We start from the raw sequence: 24,281 nt of genomic DNA, 5'->3' as shown, positions 1-24,281 counted from the left end.
CCTTTCTTCGCACTTTGTCAGCCTCGGACTTCCCATCGAGCAAGATATCCTCCTTAAGGAATAGCACAACAGAATCCATCCAGTTAGGTCCCACCCTTATTTGATGAATACAAACCATCTTTCTCTTCATCTCAGCGGATTTGCACAAATCTTCAACAAGGAAAACCTGAGGTAAGCTCTGCACCGAGGAGGTTGCATGAGTCGCCAAAGAGTCAACATGTGTGTTTCCGTTTCTAGGGATTTGCAGTAAGTTGAAAGACTCAAACCCTGATTGCAAGTGCCTAACCTGACTTAAATATTCTTACATTCTTATATCCCTAACCTCTAACTCCCTCCTCACCTGGCTTACAACCAACCTCGAATCTGAAAAGACCTCCATAGTTCTTCCTCCCAATTTTTGAACCATATCCATTCCAACCAATAGAGCCTCATTACTCAGCCTCATTATTTGTGGCCTAGAAACCCAATCTTAAGGATTTCTGAATAGTGATCCTTTTAAGAGATATTAAAACTAACCTCACTCTAGATCCTTTTTGATTTGCTGCACCATTAACGTATACCCTCCAAGATAAAGGTTCTTGCAAGGAGACCATGCCAACTGATTTTCCATCCATGTCCTGTTTCTCTGCCTCCTCTTCCAATAGGGACTCATCAAACTCAGTCACCAAATCTGCGAGGACCTGACTCTTAATAGAGGTGCGAGGCATATACTTGATATCAAAAGCCCCCAGGATTGTACCCTACTTGGCAATCTTTCCTGTGTAATCAGCACTCCGAAGTAGTGATCGAAACGGAAGTTGGGTTAAAACAACAACTGATTTTCCATCCATGTCCTGTTTCTCTGCCTCCTCTTCCAATGGGGACTCATCAAACTCAGTCACCAAATCTGCGAGGACCTGACTCTTAATAGAGGTGCGAGACATATACTTGATATCAAAAGCCCCCAGGATTGTACCCTACTTGGCAATCCTTCCTGTGTAATCAGCACTCCGAAGTAGTGATCGAAACGGAAGTTGGATTAAAACAACAACTGTGTGGGATTGGAAGTACTGAGGAAGTTTACGTGTAGCATGTACTACTGCCAAAATGGCCTTCTCCAGTGGTAAATAACAAACTTTTGCTTCATGCAACGATTTGCTCACATAATAAACTAACCTCTGCATACCGTTGTCAACCCATATTAGCACCAAACTCACAACATGGGAAGCCACAGTAATGTAAGCAAACAAAACCTCATCCATCTTGGGCCTGGACATAACAGATGGCCAAGAAATGTATTCCTTAAGCTGCTGGAAGGCTAAGACACACCCCTCGGTCCACTAAAATTCCTTCCACTTATTTAACAACTGGAAGAAAGGTCTGCACCTGTCCGTTAACAGGGAGATAAATCGGTTCAAGGCGGCAGTCATTCCTATTAATTTTGGATTTCTTTGGGATTCGGAGGTGGCTGTAAACTATTAATTGCCTTAACTTGATCAAGGTTGACCTCAATTCCATGATGAGTGACCATATAGCCCAAAAATTTATTTGATCCCACGCCAAAGGAGCACTTGGAAACATTGAGGCGCAGTTTGTGTTTCCTCAGTATTTAAAAAATGTTCTCGAGGTCTCCCACGTGCTCGAACACCACCTTACTTTTCATCACCATATTATCTATATAAACCTCAATATTTTTGCGTAATTGTGGCTCAAACATCCTGGTCATCATCCTCTGATAGGTAGACCCTGCATTCTTCAATCCAAAGAGCATCACCTTGTAGTGGTAATTTCTAGTAGGAGTGACAAAAGTTGTCTTCTCCTGATCACCCAAAACCAGTGGCATTTGGTGGTATCCCTGGAAGACATCTAAAAAGCTCATCAGAGGATGACTTACAGTTGCATCCACTAGTTGGTCTATCTGAGGCATAAGGAAATGGTCTTTTGGACAGGCCGTGTTCAAATCTGTGAAGTCCACACATACTTACCAGTTTCCAATCTTCTTTTTCACCACTACAGTATTGGCTAGCCACTCAGGGTAAAACACCTCTTTAGTAGCCCTGGCCTACTTAAGTTTGATCACTTCATCCTTGACAGCATCAGAATGGTCTTTAGAAAAGCGCCGAGGGGGTTGCTTTTTGGGGATGATAGACAGATTAACATTCAAATGATGGCAGATGAAATTTGGATCCACCCCAGGAGCTTCGTAAGCACTCCATGCGAACACGTCAATATTCCTCTTGAGAAACACTATCAACTCTTTTGATGAGAATCAACAAGCATTCAAGGATCCATTGCATGTTCCAGTTGGGCCTATTACTAAAGCAAGATCCAAGAAGATCAAAGACACACTTAATGGGCTGATTCAAGAGATTTAGGCTAATTCAAACGCGGGACATTCCAAGCTGGGCCCAAAGGAAGATGAAGGCGTAATAAATTTAATTCAAGCTATTGAGGGCTGATTTGACTTAATTGGGTTTGATTTATGGCGTGGATTAATGGCTGATTGATTTTCCAGCTCCATATCAATTAATAGATATTTTTCCTATTCTGGAGCTTCTAATTTCGAACTAGATCTACCTTAATTTTAGGCTTTTATTATTTAGAACGTTTTTTAGCTATTTTCCTATTTTGGATTTGCTAATTTCAGTTCAAATCAACTTTTAATTAGGGTTTTATTATTTAGTACGTTTTTAGATTTTCTATTTTCAGTCATGTCTTATAAATAACATGCACTCATTGTAATAGAGAGGAATCATTGAATAAAAATCAGAAAAAAAGGTGAGGCTTTGCTCTTCTTTTGGTTCTTCAAGAACTGTGAACTTATCAGGGATTCTTCCTTGTGGCGTTCAAACTTTATACATTTGGTTCGTGATTCAATTATAATCATTGGGTCAAAGTGTTACACTTATACCTTCGGTTCGCGTTTCGATTATAAACGTTGGGTCAGGGTTTCTATCAAAAATCTGAATTTTAGCTTTCTTAGGCAAGTATTCCAATATTTTTGTTGTGTCTCAAAGCGTGTCAATTGAGATTCGCATCATCTTCCTTCTCTCGAAGAGGCAGCTGAGGTCCGACCTGAAAGAACTTTTCCAAATCATCATCAATAACAATTTTTTCTAACTTCTCACGCTTTACCCCTTTTGACATCGTGCCCGTAGATAACACCGGAGTCCTTGATTGCTATAAGCCCCTCTCAACAGAGGTCGAGGACTTAACTTCTGGCTGATGCATTATTACAACCACCAAGCACTGCCTAGCCACGGATTGGCTCCCAACTAACTCCTCAATCTGATCCCTAGACGGATATTTCACTTTCAAATGCAGAGTGGAAGAAACGGCTCTTAGGGCATGAAGCTAGGGTCTTGCTACAATGGCTGTGTAGGGAGAATAAGCATCCACTACAATGAAGTCCACTCTACCACCTCTGATCCTGCTTGCATGGGTAGTCGAATTTGGCCCCTTGGAACAACAACTTTCCTGTCAAAGCCTAACAAAGGTGAATCATAAGCTGTCAAATCCTCAGGTTTCAGGTTTAGTCCTTTTGTACAAATCAGGGTACATAATCTCTGCCCCGCTGCCCTAATCCACCAACACCCTCTTCACATCATACCCCCTATCCTGAGGGTGATAACCAGGGCATCATCATGTGGCTGTATGGTCCCAACCTTGTCCTCATCCGAGAAACTCAATGCTGGTCGGATCTCCATCCTAGCCCTCTTCGGCTCAGGGTTAGAATCCTCGGTAGGTGGCTGAGCTACAGACATCACCCTGAAGGGGTGAGAACCAGTTCTCCCTGGAGCAGTGAAGATGACATTAATTGTTCCTAAAGGTGGCCTTGAAGTATCTCTTTGAGATTTGTATCCTGCCTGGCCGCTTTACCCACTAGGCTGATGTAGAAATTGCTTTAACTTTCCATCTCTGACTAGCTGTTCCAAATGATTCCACAAAGTTCTGCAATCTTCTGTGGTGTGTCCTCACTCTTGGTGGTATTAACAATGAAGGGCTTTGATTGCGCTTCATTGGATCTCCTCCCATTTGTTTAGCCATCTAAAGTATGGCTCATTCTTAATCTTTTCCAAGACTTGATGCACTGGTTCCTTGAACATTGTGCCAACCACCTAGGTAGCAATAGACCCTAACTGCCCAGCAAAGTCTCTTCAAGGCCCATTATTGTTGTATCTGTTCGACCTGAAATCCCTCTTATCCTAAGGGATAACCTTAGCCTTCCCCTTCCCTTGTTGCTGGTCTTCCTCGATCCGTTTATACTTGTCAATAAGGTCCATGAGCCGACGCACACTTCTTACAGGCTTCTTGGTCAACGACTTTCTCAAATCATGCTCGGCAGGTAAGCCAACCTTAAAAGTCCTTATGGCTACATCATCAAAGTCCCCATCGATCTCATTGAACATCTCCCAGTATCTGTTTGAGTACGTTTTCAAGGTCTCCCCTTCTCGCATGGTCATAGACAACAGGGAATCTAACGGCCGAGGAACCCTACTGCAAGTCACAAACCGAGCCCCAAATGCCCTAGTGAGCTCCTTAAAGGAGTTAATAAAACCTTCCCTCAGACCATCAAACCATCTCATTGCCACAGGCCCCAGACTAGATGGGAACACCTTACACATCAAAGTCTCATTCCTAGAGTGAACGACCATCCTCTGGTTGAAGTGGCTCACATGTTCTACAGGGTCTGTTCGACCATTGTACATGGTGAATGTTGGCTGAGCAAACCGCCAAGGAATTTTTCCTCCTTCGATTCTGTGTGTGAAAGGTGATCTGGAAATTTGGTTTAATACTCTACTCATAGCATCATTTCCCAGGCCTTTGCAAGACGAGCCCTTATCCCTACGCTCATGGGGATTGTCCTCATCACATGAGAAAGACTCACTGGGGAGAGTCTTTGACCTGGGCCTATAACTGCCATCTCTACCGTCAATAGAGGAGGAGCCAGAATTGGAAGGAGTTCGTCTTCGTCGCTCACGGCGCAACTTCTTCCTTAAATGACCAATCTCCAATTGCATGGCTTTGGTATTCTCCTCATGAGAGATCGTGGCTCCCACCTCGAGACTGGCTCATACTAGTATGGGTGGTATGCACACTAACTTCCTGATCCCTTCTTCGTTTAAGATTGAGAAAATGATCTTAACGTTAGGACCCCATAGATTCCTCTCGATTCAGACCTGAACCTACCATAACTGAACGTTAAACCTCACTACAACACAAGAAATTCCCACAGTCGGCGCCAATTGTAAGGACCCAATTTAGTTCCCAGAGCCCAAAGGATTAAAGGATTTAGGCCTAAAGAGCCTAATACAATGAATTTGTAGAGAATAGGTTAGAAAACTAGGTTCTAATGAGTTAGACAACAATTACAGTTGGCCCAGATGACAAGAAAGCAAAGATAAACTGATTTGGTCTAAAGAAAATCGTTCTCAGCACAATCCGAGGAGATCAGTTCTTGTATATATCTTTTTTGAATTTGATTACAAGTCCAGGTCTTGTTTCTACAGTATTTTTCTCTTGATTCTTTGATCCCTTCTCCTCAGTGTATTCTTTCTCTTTTATATTATCTTCCTTCTTTCATCTCCACCCTTCATATGTAGACCAAGTTTCTGGCATTGATTCTTGTCCCATCCACACCTTCTTGAAATCTCTGGGAGTAGCTGTAAGGTTGAAAATTACTGTTCAGGTATCACTTCCACATTAATGCGGCCAGAGAGTTAGCTACAGAGCATTCAATGCAGTGGTAGCAGCTTTCTCTTAAATATTTCATAGTTCCCCTTTACCCTGTGCCTTCATGATGTGTACCCTTATCAATAGAATCTCCTGAAACGTTGCCCTAAATGGCAGACCACACCTTCAGACCTCTGCTTTGCTTAGCCAAGGAGGCATTCCTCCTTAGACTAACTTCCTGGACTCTTGTGACCAAACTCCACCCTTTCATTCACTAACGCAAACTCCCATGACAGTGTTTACCCGTCCTCAGACTACTAGATGTCCTTGAATTGGGCCCCCGACCCAACATATATATAGATATATACTATTGGGCCTATCACACCTATAGTATTTAAATTATATAAATATATATATATATATGAATTAAATTATGCATCTTATTGTATATCTTTAAGTATATCTATGCATATGCATGGAGTTACAAGCTAGTATATATATATATAATAACAGGTGAAGCTGAGAGAAACTCAAATTAGAATTCCAAATTAGAGTTCCAATTTTGTGCCATGTGTCCTAAATTATTTATTCTTAAAAAGTTTTATTTCTTAATTTTAGAATCAAATGTGAGACCACATCATAAATATTCATCCAAATGAGTTATTAAATACAAAAATCAAAGAGTCTAGAATAAATGAATCATAAAAATAAAAAATAAAAAAAAAAGTGTTTCACAATAATTTAAAAAAATGGAAAATTTACATTTTATACCTAATAATATCCTTACAAATTTTTTTTAAAAGTTAACAAAATATAAAAATGACTATCAATAGTATTTAAATTATATATATATAGAAATTATTATGCATCTTATTATATAGCTTTAAGTATATACATGTATATGCATGGGGCTACAAATTAGTATATATTAATAGGTAAAATTTAGAGAAAATCCACTTAGATTCTACAATTGAAGTCCAATTTTGCGTCATGTATCCTAAATTATTTATTTCTAAAGAGTTTTATTTCTTAATTTTGGAGCCAATTGTGGGACTACATCGTAAATATTCATCCAAGTGAGTTATTGAGTATAAAAACCAAAGAGTCTCGAATTAATGAACTATAAAAAAAATAATAAAATAAAATAAAATAAAAAAATTGTAGGGACACGATTATTTAACGGCCTAATAATGATGTTGGGCTCGCACCTGAAAGATCCCTCACAATATGATTTGTAGAGAATGGGCTTGAAAGGCTTGCTTTTGATCACGGGGCGATGGTCCGGTCCTGATTTTAGAGGAATTCATGTAGAAAAGGGGGTTGGGTTTGAACATTTAAGCCCTATAGCGTCGTATCCTGAGGGGTTGGACTCCTCGGACTTGGTCCGAGGAGCATTAAGGTCTTCCTCCGGTTACCCGGCGGTGGGCTTTTTCTGTGGTGTGCATACATCGTTAAGGTATTTTCACCCATGGAGTCTTTCTCCTGGAGGTGGGATGGGAGGCTCTACTTTTTTTTTGGCCCTCTTTCCCAGCCCCCCCTCCAGATTTACTTACTTTTTCTTTTATACTAGCCTGTGTTCGCTGTCCTTCGTCCACGTGTAGGGTCAACCTCTCCGAGACTGATATTTATCCCATCAGTCTAATCCCAGAATTGTTGGGGATGGTTGATAAAGCCGAAGAATCCGGCTCTGTTGGGTGCAGAGTCTTATATGGGAAGGGTAGTAAGGGTAGCTTTCCCAAGATATTTTAGATCTTCTTTCAGATTTGTTCCTATACCTCTTTTTTACCCCTCTTCTCAATGGAGCTTTGGGTCTACCGAGGACTAAACTGTCCTCGGCTGCATCTTCGGGCCATTTTTTGCCTTATATTTTTGAGCTTGGGCCATAACCTTTTTCGGCTTGGGCCTTTGGACTCCCCATGAGCAAGTGGGCCTGGCCCATAAATTATTGGGCCCCACAAAAATAAATTGAGAAAAAAAAAATGCTTCACAAGATCAAAAATTAAGAATTCATAATTTTTTTTTAAATATAGATAATTTAAATTTTCTACCTCATAATATTCTTACTTGATTTTCTAAAGAGTTAACAAAATATAAGAATGACTATATATCAATAGTATTTTAAATTATATATGTGGGGACCGGCCCAGAATAACAAGTTGGCTGGGCCTTGGGCCCGTCCGAGGACCATTCTGTCCGAGGAGACGTCGCGGCCCATAATCCCTTCCCAAGCCAACTGGGACGAAGAAAACACGTCCGAGGAGTAACTCCTCCTCGGACATTCCAAAGTCCAGGTCAATAATGCATCCCAGTTACTGTAGCCCCCACTCCAAACACGTAAAAAGAAATAAGGCTCAAAATATCCCAGCAAAGGCTGTCACCACCACATTAAATGCACCACAACTACTCCCCTGGTCGCATTAATGAAGAGAAGACCCCTGAACAGTGTTACCTTCGTCACTGCAACTCACAAAGAACTGGTAAGGGCGTCTGATGGGACAGGTGCTCAAGTGGGGGTTTGGATGATCAACAAGTGTAGGGCCCAGATGATAAAAGAGGGCCTATATAATATGTAAGAGTCCCTCAGATGAAGAGGACGGGAAAGGAGGAGAGAGAAGGGAGAAAAGCAAGGATTCATTGTATGAATACATAGCCATGAATAAAACTTCCACTTTGACATCCGTTTTCTTGATTTACGTTTCTACATCTGCTAAAAACATGCAACGAACCGTCTAAGTCAACTGGAACCGAGTTCTTCAGCCCATACTCTACAAAATTCATTGTGTGGGACTTCTTGGGCCAGGGCCTGACCGTCCAGGACCGGGTTGACCAAAATCGTGTCCCTACAATATATATATGAATTATACTGTGCATCTTAATGTATATTTTTTAAGTATATCCATACATATACATGAAGTTACAAGATAATTTATATAATAGAAGCTATATAAGGAACACTAGAAAAGACTTTTGTTGGACTTATTTGTTTGAAAACTTTCTACCTTACCCTAGAGAGGAGAAGTGGTAATAATATCCTTGTTGTATTGCTAAAACTTAGGGAGAAGAATAAACCTTTATAAATAAATAAGTAAACCTTCCATTTAGGGAAGTGTTGAAAAAAGGAGCACAATGGCGGGTGGGCAATAGGAAGGATATTAGCATTTGGGGTGCAGCATGGCTTCCATCTATCTCTGAACCGAAGGTTAGTAATCCAATGGGAATTGATTTCCCAGAAGTCAAGGTTAGCTCTTTGATCAACCCTCACACACATAGTTGGGATGTGGACTTACTGCAAGCCATGTTTAAACCAGAGGAAGCACAGCTAATCAGAGGCATCCCCTTAGGCAATGCCTCTGCCTGTGATAAGGTGACCTAGCCTCACACCCAATCTGGTGTATACATAGTCAAATCCGGCTACTATTTCCTATCTCAGGACAGAAATTTGTTGAATGGTGAATCCAATAGTCCCACTCCACCCCGGAAGCTTTGGAAGTTCATTTGGAGCATGTCAATCCCAAGCAAAGTCCGAAACTTTTTGTGGAGGGCAGCAAAGAATGCTATACCAGTCAAGACCAATTTAGTCAAGAGGCATGTGCTATCCAAGGCAACTTGTAATTAGTGCAATCTTCAACCAGAGTGTGTGCTACATGCCCCGTGGTCGTGTCCAAGCCTTTCTAAGGTGTGGGAGTCAGATCAAGCTTGGAGTTTCAGGCATACTGGGACTTTTTCTGATTTTCAGCAACTCATCTTACACATTACTGAAGCAGGCCTGGACTTGGATGCGTTTTCCATGGTGGTGTGGTCATTGTGGCAACGAAGGAATCAAGTCAGAGTAGGTAATTCAATTCCTCCCCTCGGTCAAACTCTTACCCGAGCTTAGTAGCAATTGCAGAACTTCTATTGGGCCCAGCCAATGCAGTCAACCCCCTCAAATCCTAGTCATCTCTCAGCAGCCTATTGGACACCACCCCCTGCTCCCACGTTGAAGGTAAACTATGATGGAGCTGTATTTCGAGAGACCAATGAGGCAGGTATAGGGGTTGTCATTCGTGATAGTGAAGGAAGAGTGCTACATCCCATGCCGAGAGGATTACCCTTCCTCAGACAATGGCAGATGTGGAGGCAGCAGCAGCGAGACGGGCAGTTCTCCTTGCTAAGGAACTGAACCTTAGCTCCATTATACTGGAAGGAGATTCAGAGACCATCACCCGAGCCCTTCAAGATGTAGATCAGTCCCTTGCTTCCTTTGGCAATCTTGTTAAGGAAATACGAATTCTTGCAGACTCTTTTCTCAATTATAATGTCTCTTATGTTAAGCGAAAAAGAGAATTTTGTAGCTCATAACCTTACTAGACATGCGAAATATGTTAGCGGTTTAGTTGTTTGGATGGAGGAAGTTCCTCCCCATATTGTATCTGTCCTTTTAGCTGATTATGGCTAAGGTTTCCTTTAATGAAAGTTAATTCAGTTTGATTCTCAAAAAAAAAGTAAACCGTCCATTTTCACATTATTTTTGTTGGGTTAGCTTACTTTCAGTACTTTTTTTTTAATAAAAGCCTGCCACATCATCCACTAATTAAATAAAATGTGGAGATTAAAACCCCCTACCACTTACTATTGTATATTTAAAAAAAAAGGACATGTCCAATTAAAAAAGTACTGGAGGTAATCCAAACTCATTTTTGTTTAACATTGACCCACACATGAGGTTGTTTTAAATGAGAATTCACTTACTCTTTTTTAGCCTTTTAATTGTTCCTACCTAAATAAATCATAGTTTTCAAAGTTATGGTAAATTTAAAATCACATTAGTTTTTAGCAACTTTGAATGTTTAGTCTTCACAAGGTAACAACTTTGAATATAAATTTGATCAATTTGATAGTTGACTTGTTAATCTTGGTAATATATGGTAGTATAAATAACAATTACCATTTTCTTAAAAAAAAACCAATTACCAAATTAAGGATTCCTTTGAAAACAAAATGTATAATAGGCGGAAAATTAATATACAGTTTGTAGCATTTGAAAATCATTTTAATGGTCATAATGATATGAGAATCAATTGATAGTAAATACTAAATAGTCTATATTGGTAATGTAGGATTAAGGGCCCAAATTATATATTGGACTTTGGGCCTTGTCCGATAGCGTGAGTGGTCCGAGAAGGAACGAATGGTGAAGTACGGTTCAGGCTCAAGATTTAATGAGCAAGATGCAAATAAGAAGGTTATCCGAGAAGGAATATCTCCTCGGATACGATAAGTACAGCTCAAATATGTCTTCCAATGATCAGAGTGACCTTCCATGAAAACTCCAGTGATAGAGACGTGCATCATGAACATACGAGAAGGAGGGGAATCCAAAATATCTAAGAAAAAGCTGCTACCACCGCATTAAATGCACTACAGCTACTTTCCTGGCCGCATTTATGTGGAGAAGACCTCTGAACAGTGCTGCCTTGGCAACCACAACTCACAAAAAGCCAAAGAGGGTATCCGATAGGATAGGTACTCAAGTGAAGGCTCAAATGATCAACAAGTGTAGGATAAAGATGATCCTGAGGGAGATATATAATGTAAGAGACCTCCCATGAGGAGGGGATCAGAAAAACAGAAACTGAATACTGTAGCAATCAAAATTGTACCTGTACTCTGTTTAATTGATTTATGTGAAGAATAACCTCCTCGGACAGTGAATTTATTTAGTTTTGTATTCCTTGTTCTTACTTGACCATCTTTTAAATCTATTCAAGCCGTTGTCCAATTCATTAAGGCCTAGTTCTTCGACCCACTCTCTACAAATTTATTGTACTAGGCTCACTGGGCCAAGATCCTATACATCTTCGGCTTGGGTTGCAAAAAGTGTCCTTACAATTGGCGTCGTCTGTGGGAAGAACTTGTGCAATAGTGAGTGCAAAACTTAACTATGGTAGGATCAAGTCCACACCATGCAAAGTCTTTGGGATCCCAACATGGCGACCCGTTTGTCAATCCTAAGCAAAGAGGTGACTGTGAGAAAAGTGTGCATACCGCACATACTGATAGAAGTCAACCTCGAGGTGGAACCCATATCTCCCAAGCAAAGAGTAACAAGGACCTACAACTGGAGATTGACCAGTTAAAGAGAAAGTTGCGCCATGCACAGCAAGACCGAACCCCCTCCAACTCTGACTTTTCCTCTGAGGAAGAAGAGGATGTTAGTTATAGGCGAAGGTCAAAAACTCCACCTAGCGAATCTTTTTCCTACGAAGTAGAACACCATCATGAATGTAGACACAAGAGCCCACCACGCAGAGGCCTGGGAAATGATGCTATGAGCAGGGTGTTGAACCAAATTTCTAGATCGCCTTTCACACGCAACATTGAGGGGGTAATACTCCCTCGGCGATTCCACCAACCAACGTTCACCATCTACAACGGTCGAACAGATCCTGTGGAGCATGTGAGCCACTTCAACCAAAGAATGACCGTCCATTCCTAGAACGAAGCCTTGATGTGTAAAGTGTTTCCATCCAATCTGGGACAAATAGCGATGAGATGGTTTGATGGCCTGGGGGCAGATTCCATAAGTTCCTTTAAGGAGCTCACCCAAGCGTTTGGCTCTCGTTTTATTATGTGCAGTAGGGTTCCTCAACCCTTAGACTTTCTATTATCCATGTCCATGAGAGAGGGGGACACCATGAAAGCATACTCGGACAGATACTAGGAGATGTTTAACGAGATAGATGGTGACTTTGACGATGTGGCCATCAGCACTTTTAAAATTGACCTCCTAGCTAAGCATGGTTTAAGGAAATCCCTGACTAGCAAACCTGTCACCAGTATGTGCCAACTCATGGATCGGATTGATAAGTATAAAAGGGTTGAGGAAGACCAGCAGCAGGGAAAAGGAAACGCTAAGGTTATCCCTCAGGAGATGAGGGATTTCAGGTCGGACCAATACAATAATAATCGGTCGCGGAGAGATTTTGCTGGGCAGTCAGGGTCTGCTAATACTCAGGCGGTCAATGCTATGTTCCGAGAACTGGTGCATCAGGTTCTTGAAAAGATTAAGAATGAGCCATTCTTCAGATGGCCAAATAAGATGGCAGGAAACCCCATGAGGCGCAATCAGAGCCTTTATTACCACTACCACCAGGACTAGGGAGACACCACCGAGGACTGCAAAAATTTGTGGGATCATTTGGACTTGCTGGTCTGAAAAACTCAAGCAGCTCTTGCATCACTCCAGTGGCCAGGTGGGCCAGATAAATTCAGAACCCTAGAGAGATGATTCCTCAAGACCTCCCTTGGGAACAATAAATGTCATCTTCGCTACTCTAGGGAGAACTAGCTCCTATCCCTCCAAAGTGATGTCTGTTACTCGGCTACCTGCCGAGGACGATAATTTGGAGCCAAAGAGGGCTAGAACAGAAATCCAACCGATTCTGGGCTTCTCAGACCAGAATAAGATTGGAACCATCCAACCCCACGATGATGCTTTGGTGGTCACACTCAAGATTGGGGGCTACGATGTGAGGAGGGTGTTGGTAGACCAGGGCAGTGGTGCTGAGATTATGTACCCCGACCTGTATAAGGGGCTAAATTTGAGGCCCGAATACCTAACATCCTACGATTCCCCTTTGGTGAGTTTCGATGGAAAGGCTGTCATTCCAAGGAGTATGATAAGACTACCCGTGCAAGCTGGTTTAAAAGTGGTGGAGGTAAATTTCATCGTGGTGGATGCCTATTCCCCCTACACGGCCATTGTAGCTAGACCCTGGCTTCATGCATTGGAGGCCGTCTCTTCCACTCTGCACCAAAAGGTGAAATTTCCGTCGGGGGGTCGCATTAAAGAAATCATGGGGAGTTAATCCACAGCCAAACAATGCCTAGTGGCTGCCATCTTACATCAACCTGAAGCTGAGTCCTCAGCCTCTGCTGGAGGGAGCTTATAACAATCAAAGGCTCCAGCATTACCTATAAATGGACCAACCGTGGGGGTAAAGTGTGAAGATTTGGAAACGGTTATAGTCGGTGATGACCGGAGAAGTTCTTTCTAATCGAAACTCAGCTACCTCCCTAGGAAAAAGGAGAGCCAGTAGAATTTCTTAGGAAAAATGTTGACGTGTTTGCATGGAATGCTTATGAAGCATCGGGGGTGGACTCGAGTTTCATCTGCAATCATTTAAATGTTAACCCATCCATCACCCCCAAAAAGCAATCACCTCAACACCCATCCAAGGAACATGCAGATGCTGTCAGAGATGAAGTGATGAAGCTTAAACAGGCAGGGGCTATCGAGGAAGTTTTCTACCCAGAATGGTTGGCCAATACTGTAGTGGTGAAAAAGAAGAACGGGAAGTGGCGAATGTGTGTGGACTTCACAGATCTGAATAAATTTTGCCCAAAAGATCCCTTCCCTATGCTTCGAATAGATCAGTTGGTGGATGCAACGGTAGGACACCCTCAGATGAGCTTCTTAGACGCCTTTCAAGGATACCATCAAATACCACTAGCCTTGGACGATCAGGAAAGGACAGCTTTTGTCACTCCCATTGGAAACTACCACTACAAAGTGATGCCCTTCGGTTTGAAGAACGCAGGGTCTACCTATCAAAGGATGATGACGAGAATGTTTGAACTATAGTTGGGCAAGAGTATTAAGATATATATAGACAACATGGTGAAGAGCAAGGTGGTATTTGAGCATGTGAGAGACCTCGGAAACATCTTTGAAATCCTGAGGAAACAAAAGTTGCGCCTAAACGCTTCCAAGTGCTCATTTGGTGTGGGATGAGGCAAGTTCTTGGGCTACATGGTAACTCATAAGGGAATTGCGGTCAACCCCAACCAAATCAAAGCCATTAACAGTTTACAACCACCTCAAAATCCTAAAGAGGTCCAAAAACTTACAGGAATGACTGCTGCCTTAAACGGGTTTATTTCACGGTCAGTGGATAGATGTAAACCCTTCTTCCTCTTGATGAATAAGTGGAAGGGATTTGAGTGGACCGAGGAGTGTGCTTTGGATTTTCAGCAACTTAAGGAATATCTATCTCGACCACCTATCATGTCCAGTCCTGAGGTAGATGATGTCCTATTTGCCTATATCGCTGAGGCCCCTCATGCTGCAAGTTTGATATTAATATGAGTTAACAGTGGCATACAACGGCCAGTTTACTATATAAGCAAGTCACTACATGAGGCTGAGGTTCGTTATCTACCATTGGAGAAAGCCATCTTGGTGATGGTGCATGGTACACAAAAGCTTCCCCATTACTTCAAAGCACACACAGTTGTTGTCCTGACTCAACTTCCATTCAGGGCTATACTTCGAAGTGTTGATTACACGGGGAGGATTGCTAAATGGGGCACAATTCTAGGGGCTTTTGACATCAAGTACATGTCTCGTACCTTTGTCAAGGGTCAGGTCCTCGCGGACCTAGTGGCCGAGTTCGCTGAACCCCCATTAGAAGAAATGGCAGCGACATAGAACATGGATGGAAAATCATTTGGCACAATCTCCCTACAAGAACCTTTATTCTGGAAGGTATACGTTAATGGTGCAGCAAATCAAAGGGGCTCTAGAGTGGGGCTAGTTCTAGTTTCTCCTGAACAAATCACCATTGAAAAGTCACTAAGACTGGGCTTCTCGGCTACAAATAATGAGACTGAATATGAAGCTTTGCAGGAAGGAATGTCCATGGTTCAGAGAATGGGGGGAAAGGCAATGAAGATGTTCTTGGACTCAAAACTGGTTGTTGGCCAAGTGAAGGGCGAGTTAGAAGCAAGAGATAAAAGAATGCAAGGGTACTTAAATCAAGCTAGGCATTTGCAATCAAATTTTGAATCATTCAACCTGTTGCACGTCCCTAGAAGTGGAAACACACATGTTGATTCCCTAGCCACACTTGCAACCTCCTTGGCGTAGAGTTTACCTCGGGTTATTCTTATAGAGGACTTGTGCAAACCCACGAAGGTAAGGGGAAAGGCGGTCCATGTTCACCAAGTCAGAGTAAGGCCTAGCTGGATGGATCCCATAATACTATTCTTGAGAGAAGACATCTTACCGGAGGATAAATCAGAAGCTAACAAAGTACAGAGAAAGGCACCTCATTTCTGGCTATCCAAGGACCGAAAATTGTACAAACGCTCCTTTTCTGGACCATATCTACTATGTATACACCCTGAGGCATCAAAATTACTCCTTGAGGAATTGCATAAAGGGATTTATAGAAGCCACACGGGAGGTAGATCTTTATCTCACAGAGCCATCACGCAGGGCTATTGGTGGCCAAATATGCAGAAGGAAGCATAGGAGTATGTGAAGAAATGTGATCAGTACCAAAAATTTGCACCAAACATACACCAACTAGGAGGAGTCCTTAACCCCTTATCCAACCCATGGTATTTGCTCAGTAGGGATTAGATATTGTTGGCCATTTCCCCAAGGCAGTAAGAAACAAGAGATTTTTGTTGGTCGGTACAGACTACTTCACCAAATGGGTTGAAGCTGAGCCTTTAGCAAATATAAGGGACGTGGATGCCAAGAAATTTGTTTGGAAAAACATCATCACACGATTCAGAGTTCCTTGTACCCTTATCTCAAACAATGGCCTTCAGTTTGACAGAAAATCTTTCAGGAGATACTATTATGATCTTGGGATTACGAACAGGTATTCCACTCCAGCTTATCCCCAAGGAAATAGACAAGCCGAGGCTATAAATAAGGTCATAGTGAACAGACTCAAGAAAAAACTGGATGACGCGAAGGGAAAATGAGTAGAAGAGTTGTCACATGTCCTCTGGATGTATAGAAATACACCTCGTAGGTCAACAGCAGAGACCCCCTTTTCAATGACTTATGGAGCCGAGGTTGTCATTCCTTTAGAAACTAGCTTCCCAACATTAAGGACCAACTCATTCAATCCGAACAATAACAACGGTCTGCTAGAAAGAGCTTAGACTTTATTGAAGAAAGAAGGGAAAGTGCAATAGTTCAATTGGCGTACTACCAACACAAACTCAAGCAAGGTTGTGATGCCAATGTAAAGCTGAGACCATTAGTGCCTGATAACTTGGTGTTGAGAAAAGTTCTGGGTACTGTGATGAGAATGCAAATTGTCATATTTTTCTCCCTTAATGTTTAGTCTTTTATATTTATTTGGTGCCTAAATGTACTCATTATTCTTATATTTTGATTTAGGATGCAAATGGAGGCGTTAAATGCAAAACATAGCTAATTGGGCGATTCTGGACAGCTTTGACATCGCTTCATAATCTAGGCATAACTCTCTCATCCAAGCTCCGATTGAGATGATTCAAGATGATATGGAACACCAAGACAAAGCTCTACAACTTTCATGTTTTGAGTTTTAAGAGATACGGGCTGCATCATACTGCGAAGAACCCAGCATGGGGAAAGTTAAGGCCTAATTGGGAAGGACCATATCGCATCACCTCGGTGACTGGCATAGGAGCATATTTCTTGGAAGACTTAGATAAGCATGTAATACCACGCCCTTGGAATATAAACAACCTGAAAATGTATTATTATTAATGAAAGTTTCCTTTGTCAATATGTTCATTTGTTGTATAAAGGTATTGTACTTCCCTTTATTCATTCTTTCCAAGTATTAAGCAGAACCTTAGACATGCCTGGTTCCCCAGACCACATGCTTTGGCCAAATTAATACTTGATGACATCTTTATAAATGTTAAACAGAATCTTAGTCATGCTTGGTTCCTCGAACCACATGCTTTGGGGAAATTAACACTCTGTGACATCTTATATAAGTGATTAAACAGAACCTTAGACATGTCTGACTCCTCAGACCACATGTTTTGGGAAAAATAACACTCTATGACATCTTTATAAGTGTTAAACAGAATCTTAGACATGCCTGGCTCCTCGGACCACATGCTTTGGGGAAATTAACACTCTATGGCATCTTTATAAGTGTTAAACAAAACCTTAGACATGCCTGGCTCCTTGGATTGGGGAAATTAACACTCTATGACATCTTTATAAGTGTTAATCAAAACCTAAGTTATGTTAGGTCCCTCAGACCACATGCTTTAGGGAAGTTAACACTCTGACATCTTTAGAAATGTTAAACAGAACCTAAGTTATGTCAGGCTCCTCGGACCACATGTTTTGGAGAAATAAACACTCTATGACATCTTTATAAGTGTTGAACAGAACCTAAGTTATGTTAGGCTCCTCAGACCACATACTTAGGGGAAATTAACATTCAATAACATCTATTTGATTTTCACTAAATGTCAAAACAGATTTAGGCCTATATCCAATTCCTTGGATGGCAGGCTTTAAGCAAGTTGAAGCCCTTAATTGTTTATCTAAGTGTTGGGTAGAATGAAGGATATCTGCCCCTTTTTATTCTTTACAAACTATATTACTTATCTTTCTTAGATCCGGTCTTCATTGCAAAAAGGTCAATGCACAGTGCGAGTATGTGGTAAATTCCTATATTGCTGGTACTTAGTTAAATTGATCAAGTTGTTAGCAGTGTATTGTTATTTGTTTTTATTAAGTATAAAGTAGCAACAGTTTAACGCTATTTATGATGGTGATAAGCTTCAAAGCATATAAAGTAAAAGTGCAAAAGATAATTAAAAAAAAAAAGAGAAGTATTTTCATTAAATAAGAAGAGTACATTATATTCAGTGACAGAATGCCACTACAAAAAAAAAAAAAAAAAAAAAAAAAAAAAAAAAAAGGAAAATCCTAAGTGCTAAGCCTTGAGCCGCCTTAGAAGCAGGAGGGTCTTCTTTCTGGCTCGGCTGAGTGGTAGGAGTGTCCTTGGCCTTAGGATTAGCTTCTATAGTCTCGGCCTCTGCTTCCTTTGTCTTAGCTGCAACTTCCTTATCCTTGGCAGCATCTTTGGCTTCAGAAGAGGACTTTTTCTCCTTGCCCTTGCCCTTCTCTTTGGCCCCCTCAACCCCCTGGCCTTGATCACCAGCTTGGCTAGATCCCTTCAAAGCCATGGGAAGAGGGAGAGTAGCTTGAGTAGTCAGGGGTTGCTCTAAGGACTCAAGAGCAGTGGTAGAGGGAGATGGGAGGCCACCCGGGATTTCACGGATATCAGGGTGGTAGTATGTTTTTCCCGATTGTCTCCACTCTGAGTCTGCAGGGACTCCTGCAATGTTGAGGGCTTCTACCCATATGGCATCACAGTAATCCCTGCATGCCTCAGCTAGCTCCTCAATCAGCCTGGCTTGTGTTTCTTTGACACCGAGGTTGTAGGTTGCTTGTTTTTTAGCCTTTGCTGCCTCCTTGGCCAACTGAGCCACCTTTTTGGCCTTCTACAGCTCTGCCCTAAGATCCAATACAAGTTTCCTGGAAGTAGCCAGCTCTATCTCTATTTGATAAAGCAACTTGCATTGGTCCTCGGCCTGAGTCTCAGTATTTTTTAGCCCTACCAGAGCGCTTTTCCTATCCCTCTCTGAGACAATCAACTTGGAAAGCAGCTCCTTATTCTCCTCCCTTGCGGCCCCCAAGGCCTTTTCAGTCTCAAGGCAGAGGTGGGCCTCATTCTTGACGTCATTCCAAGCCTTGTTGACCCATTCCTTAGCCACAAAGACCTCCTGGGTAATTTGCACAAAAACAATATTGTAACCCCATGTGAACAAACAAGAGAGAGGCTGTGAACTTACCATAGCAAGGTCCCTTTTTAGGGACAAGAAGAGGTCATGCTACTTCAGCTTCCTCACAGCATCTATGTCCTTGGGTAAAAGAAGTGGTTTCTTTAAGGCCGCAGCCACATGTGCAGAGTGACCTCTTTGGTACTCCTTGATGGAGGAATTCCAAGGAATGGCGACCCCGTCCACCTCTAGCCAAGGAGACTAAATGCCCTGTTGTAGGCGCACCTCGGCTAGGTTCTGTTCCTCTCTGCTATCCATGGACAAGGACCTTTTGTCCTTGGGATCTTTGGCAGTCTTTTGTTGTTTCGTGCCCTTCTGAGGGGGCAACTCGCATTCCTCAATCTCATGTATTGGCCTTTTCTTCTTTAAATCTCTCATCGCATGCAATCCAAGGTCAGTGGGGAGAGGAAGGGGAGGAGGGGGAAGAGTTAGAGGAACTTGGGACTTGGGGACTTCTTGTGAAGTTGCCGCCTTATTCCTGGCAGACATAAGGTCCCTCAGGCTTCTCATTTGGTTTAGAGCCATTTCTTCTTCTTCTAAGCTGGAGTCAATCCAGGCAACCACAAGTCTTGGAAGATTGGCCGCGGAGAATCTATCAAAATCGGCCTTAGTGTCCGAGAGCTCTACCGGCCTTTCTGGCACTTCACCTTCCTCATCAAGGTGGAATTGGTCTATCTCGGCCTCGAGGGATAAATGTGTAGAGTCTGTCTCTTCTCTTGGAATGGCTATTTCCTGAGGAACCTGTTGAAGTGGTAACACCACAGGTGGAAGGTCTCTCCGAGCCAAAAACCCTGGCTTAAAATTGTCTATGCGATTCAATCTAGGGTTACCAACCTTTATCGCCTAGCCTGCATCCTGAAATGAGTGAGACAAGGGCTTGTATTCCAAAATTAAATGAGTGGCTCATAGTTATCTGTTTTCGCTTATGAATATCTAAGATCTCGGCACTTTGTTGAGACCTGGTACGTTGACGAAACTGAGTCTCAGAGCGACATGGTTTTTATCTGCAAAAACCTCCGAAGAGGAAATCATGGTCAGACCAATAAAAAAAACCCTCAAAATAAGAAGAAGTGTTAAAAGAGAAAAGGGATAAAACTGAGAGCGCTAAATCCCCTGCCAAAGAGACTAATCCTAGGGTACCCCACCTAGCTCTCCCCCCTGAGTTGGGTAGTGAAAACCGTCATTCCACTCCCCGGAGACAATAAGGTAGTCATCCTTCATGCCCTTGTTTAACTTAGGAATGCACAATATCAGTTTGACGATGTTGGACGGAACTTGAGATAGTATCCCGCACCGGCAAGCTTGTGGCACTCATACATGTGAAACACATCATGCCATGTAAGCCCTAAGCCCATCTACTCGTTGAGAGCGTCTATGCAACCCAAGACCCTAAATAGGTTAGGGGCGCACTGATAAGGAGTCAATCTGTGGTTAATTAGGTAATCCTTGGTTACCCTACCCATAGGAAGCGTCATTCCTCCCTCTATGAAAGCAATCATGGGAATGATGACTTCACCCACTTCTCTATTGGTAAGAATTTGGTCTGGGGCACAATATTGCAGGGGCTACTCCCTGCGGAATGTGGTATCTAGCCCTAAATCCCTCCATATCGGCCAGAGAGTCTACTAAGTGCTTAAATCTACCCATCTAAGCAAACATAGGTGACACAAAGGAAGTTTTCTAAAAAAGAAAGAAGGCTGAGGAGGTTGGCCGAGGAGAAAAAGAAAGTTTAAAGAGAAAGATACTTACGAAAACAAGTGTATTAAATCCTGAACCTTTAGAAAAATCTTTTAGGAATTTCTGAAGGAATTAAGGAAACTTAGGAGTATGGAGTTTTTAGTGAGTTGGAGTGCATAAGATCTCTGGAGAGCTTGAAAATTCGTAAAATGAGGGGAGAATGATTTCCCTCAAGGCTTTATATAGATGGTGAAAATGAGTGGGAGTTATCTCGCTCAAAATTTCAAGAAAAAAATCAACCGTTGGATCTGCGCCTCACTGTTAGATCTGGGGAACAAAGCACCTCCCGGAGCAATTAATGGCGCCTCACGGACTTCGAAGCGTCAGTAGAAATTATGGGGCGCGTAAAACGACACTCCCACACGTGTAAATCAAAGCCCCAGTTTTCTCCTCGAATGAGAGGAGAAACCAGAGTTTTGAGAGGCTATTGTAGGATTAAGGGCCCAAATTATATATTGGACCTTGGGCCTTATCCGAGAGCGTGGGTGGTCGGAGGAGGAATGAATGGTGAAGAACGGTTCAGGCTTAGGATTTAATGAGCAAGATGCAAATAAGAAGGTTATCTGAGAAGGAATTTCTCCTCGAATACGATAAGTACAGCTCAAATATGTCTTCCAATGATCAGAGTGACTTTCCATGAAATTCCAGTGATAGAGACGTGCATCATGAACATACGAGAAGGAGGGGAATCCAAAATGTCTAAGAAAAAGCTGCTACCACCACATTGAATGCATTGCAGCTACTTTCCTGGCCGTATTTATGTGGAGAAGACCTCTGAATAGTGCTACATTGGCAACCACAACTTACAGAAAGCCAAAGAGGGTATCTGATGGGACAAGTACTCAAGTGAAGGCTCAAATGATCAACAAGTATAGGATCAAGATGGTCCTGAGGGAGATATATAATGTAAGAGACCTCCCATGAGGAAGGGATTGGAAAAACAGAAACTGAATACTGTAGCAGTCAAAATTGTACCTATACTCTATTTAATTGATTTATGTGAAGAATAACCTCCTCGGACAGTGAATTTATTTAATTCTGTATTCCTTGTTCTTACTTGACCATCTTCTAAATCTATTCAAGTCGTTGTCCAGTTCATTAAGGCCTAGTTCTTCGACCCACTCTCTACAAATTTATTTTACTAGGCTCACTAGGCCAAGATCCTATACATCTTGGGCTGAGGCTGCAAAAAGTGTCCTTACAGATAGCATGGCCGCTAACGTTTATATATTTATTTTTCGTCATTTTTTTAGAACCATTTTTGGTAATTAACTGACTTGCTCATAATGCTATGAAAAAAAGAAAAAAGAAAAACCTTGAACAAGTCACTATTGAGTATTCAATATCTTTTATTAAATCAAGTCAGCCATTAAAGACTTCACAAAATCAAGTTCAAGGAAATTTTCCCCCTTTTATATTAATTTCATTCTATGTTATTGTTTGTTACTCCTGAATTTTGGTGGCAGAGTTAATAAATATTAAAAAAAAAAAAAACTACATATAACATCATAATTACGCTTGTACAGAATTTTTTTTAATTATAAGCTAACGGGTCGGATTCGAGTATTACTCGAATCCGACTAGATAAATTTGGGTTCCAAGTAACACCCAACCCGATTAAATTTATCCATGAATTACTGGGTAATATCTAAAAGTTTTTGATCGGGTCAAGTAGAGTTATTATTACTCATTGGATATGGTCATCCACTAGTACACACTATTTTTAATATTAATTGAACAAATTGGTCAATCAGATGTCAAGGGAGGGAAAGTGTTTTTTTTCCTTCAATTTTGGGGTGAAGTAGGGGTGTTTGCGGTGTGGTGCAGTGCGATTTTGGGCCATTTTTAGCACCGCACTTTGTGATGCGGTTTAGGAAAAACCATAACTGCAACACATCTCATTTTTGCGGTCACATGTGCGGTGTGGTGCGATTTAGAGTTAACAAAAATCATAACCGCACCGCACATCATTTTTTCGATCACTTGTGCAATGCGGTGTATAAGATGCAGTTTGAAACCAATATATATTTCAAATTTTGGGTTTTTCCTACCTAGCAAAAAACTAATTTTCCCTTTTGTTTTGGGCCAAGTTTTAAAATATTGAGCTAGTTTTTCTTTATTTTGGATTGGCTTTCCTAATTAACACTTGCAAGGATTATTAATTATTATTTTTTTTGAAAAGTAGGGTTATTAAACTATTAATTAATAATATATTTAACATTAAAAAAATAAATATATTAATATATAGAGAGGGTGCGGTGCAGTGCGGTTTTCTTATTATAAAACCGCAAACTGCACTACACCATACGATGCGATGTATTATTACTTGTGGTGCGATGCAGTTATGCTATTTTGCGAGCGGTTTTTGGTGCAATTTTTGCAATTTGTGCAGTTTGGTGAACACCCCTAAGGTGAAGTGTCATTTTTTCAAACCGGGAAATAAGTGTAATTACCCTAGATTATAAATTTGATTTAAGCAACAGTCTATTAGATGGGCCTACACCCATTTCAAGGTCAAATGGGCCAGCTAGATGTTAAGAGCTTGTTTGGATGAGGAGAGTTTTGAGTGATATCACTCAATTTTCTGTTTTCATCATCCAAAACGTGTGGGTCCCACCTGTTTTCAAAACTCAGCACTTGTTTGGATTCATTTTGAGTCACCGTTTTCATCACTCTGTCACTCAGGAAAACGGATGTGAGTGACCAAAACAGAAAACAAGTTTCACCTGTTTTCAAAACTCAAAAACTGAGTTCAGTGGCAAGCCGGTAAATTTAATGAAGTTGTGGGCCCCTTCGCCAGTGCATTGTCACATCTAGAACAAGCTGAGTTATTACCGTTGGAGCTCCTCTGTTTCATTTTCACTTCCCTCTTCATCCCAGTGAGCTAGCTCCACCACCGAACTCAATAACTCCAAACCCAGTAACCCCAAATCAACCAAACACAGACCCAGCAACCCTAAACCCAACCAACTCCATCAGCACAACCAACCCAATCACAACCACCCACCACCCACTGCCGCAACCACAACCAGCCCACCACGACTCAAATTAAAATAAAATAAAATAATTATCACCACCACAAACCCACCTCAACAACGGTCATCCACAACACCCATCACAGGCCACAACCAACACATCACAGGCCACAACCCACAAGCCACAACTATCCATAAACCGATCTGACCCATAAAACCCAACAAACCGACAGCAAGTGGAGGAAGATTGGAGCAAACCGATCTGACCCACAC

General features: G+C 41.7%; 2 protein-coding genes across 2 annotated transcripts; one reads left to right on the top strand and one right to left on the bottom strand.

The window, feature by feature from the left end:
* Positions 1-4,184: 4,184 nt before the first annotated feature.
* Positions 4,185-5,000, bottom strand: LOC126700791 (uncharacterized). The gene has a single exon (XM_050398975.1). The coding sequence runs from the start codon at positions 4,998-5,000 to the stop codon at positions 4,185-4,187; it is 816 nt and encodes a 271-aa protein (XP_050254932.1).
* A 7,358-nt stretch (positions 5,001-12,358) lies between these two features.
* Positions 12,359-12,793, top strand: LOC126700790 (uncharacterized). Its single transcript, XM_050398974.1, has one exon. It carries the CDS (start codon positions 12,359-12,361, stop codon positions 12,791-12,793), a length of 435 nt encoding a protein of 144 aa, XP_050254931.1.
* Positions 12,794-24,281: the final 11,488 nt, after the last annotated feature.

This window comes from Quercus robur, chromosome 9, assembly GCF_932294415.1.
Source record: "Quercus robur chromosome 9, dhQueRobu3.1, whole genome shotgun sequence".
In the NCBI taxonomy this organism is placed as follows: domain Eukaryota; kingdom Viridiplantae; phylum Streptophyta; class Magnoliopsida; order Fagales; family Fagaceae; genus Quercus; species Quercus robur.
This window is presented reverse-complemented; position numbering and strand designations above follow the sequence as displayed.

Excerpts from the sequence above, each read along its gene's own strand:
- LOC126700791 (XM_050398975.1), bottom strand. The coding sequence starts at position 5,000 with ATGCAATTGGAGATTGGTCATTTAAGGAAGAAGTTGCGCCGTGAGCGA.
- LOC126700790 (XM_050398974.1), top strand. The coding sequence starts at position 12,359 with ATGTTTAACGAGATAGATGGTGACTTTGACGATGTGGCCATCAGCACT.